Here is a 1425-nt window from a genome sequence, read left to right on the forward strand (position 1 = left end):
TTCGTTAGCTAGAGGAAGTTTTAGAAGTGCAATTTAAAAAAGCACACGAATCGAATACAGAAATAAATGGGTTAGAAAATGAGCTAAAAGCACTAGAATAAACTATATTTGATGTATTTATTAGTGATGATTATAATCTTCATATGATAAAATAGCATAATATTGAAAAATTTTAAGATTTAGGATAATTTATAGGTTATTTCTACTTTTTATTATCTAAATCTATTATCTATGATGGATGGCATACTTTTCACTGCGTGTAATGTATGCAGTTTGTGACTAAAAATAAAGTAAAAGTGCTAAAATAAATCCAAAATTACTTAAACTTATAAGAAAAAATATATAATCTTAAGTTAATTTAATGAAACTCGTTCCATTCTCAAATTTAAAATTATTATTTATACTTGTTTATAGTGTGTAATTTAATTATTTATTAATTTAAAAACTATGAATTATGCATTAGGGAAGAAGATATTTAATTTCTTAACTTATTCAAGCAATAAAATTAAGTTTTATTTATCTAATTTAGTTTAATATCTAAAATTAAAAAATATATTAATTTCATAATTAATATTAAAAATTTTAAAGTTTAAATTACATATTTTTAATAAAAATAATCTAAAATTAAAAAAAATTTTCTTAAAATAAATAAATAAATTGATTTAATAATTTTTTTTTCATAAACTAAATTAAATTATTAAAAAAAAGAGGTTGGTTTATGCTTTAAGATTATATTGAAAAATAATTACTTAAATTGTATAATTTAAAAATACTCCCTTTAAAATTAACAAATTTCTAATTAGTTTTTTATTTTTCAAAAATAAAAAAAAATAAATAAATAAAATTATAAATTTTTTTCTAAATTTAAAAAGCGGTTTATAAAAAAATTTTAATTAAAAAGTTAAGCCATATATTTGTAATAAGTATTTATTAGAATCAATCACATAAAATAAATGTTTTTTTTTTAAAGTAAAAATACAAAATATTTATAAATATACTAATTAGTAAAAGTTATTTTAACATTTTAAATGGGAATATGTTTCTTTTATTTACAGATCAATTAGAGAATTTATCAAGAGCAAATAAACAAAATTAGATTAATAATTTATTTACTATATAATTATAGCTTTTTAAAAATTTCATGATAAAATAACTTTTGAAATTTTTATCAAAAAGTTAAGCCTATATAAAGAATTTTAATTTTATACAGGATTCAATTACAGTAATTACTATATATATCTTTATGAAAAGAGTATGAATAAGGGTAATTATTTTGTAGTATTTTTTTAGAAAGGTACAATTAAAATAAGAATATTTAAAACATAATTAAGAATGTTTTTTATAAATCGAAATTATTAATATTTAAAAAAAATAATTAATTAATTAACTAATTAAAGAAATATTTATGGAAAATAAAAATAAAAA

At 15.8% G+C, this 1425-nt stretch overlaps 1 protein-coding gene across 1 annotated transcript; it reads left to right on the forward strand. All coding sequences in view use genetic code 6, as the record gives it.

The window, feature by feature from the left end:
- Nucleotides 1-14: 14 nt before the first annotated feature.
- On the forward strand, nt 15-365 carry TTHERM_002653433 (hypothetical protein; the record flags this gene model as incomplete). The annotated part of the gene is made up of 1 exon (XM_012795151.1): nt 15-365. A coding segment is annotated over one exon (222 nt), but the record flags the coding sequence as incomplete, so codon positions are not given.
- Between the last annotated feature and the right edge of the window lie 1060 nt (nt 366-1425).

This window comes from Tetrahymena thermophila (genome assembly GCF_000189635.1).
Source record: "Tetrahymena thermophila SB210 genomic scaffold scf_8255524, whole genome shotgun sequence".
Classification (NCBI taxonomy): Eukaryota; Ciliophora; class Oligohymenophorea; order Hymenostomatida; family Tetrahymenidae; genus Tetrahymena; species Tetrahymena thermophila.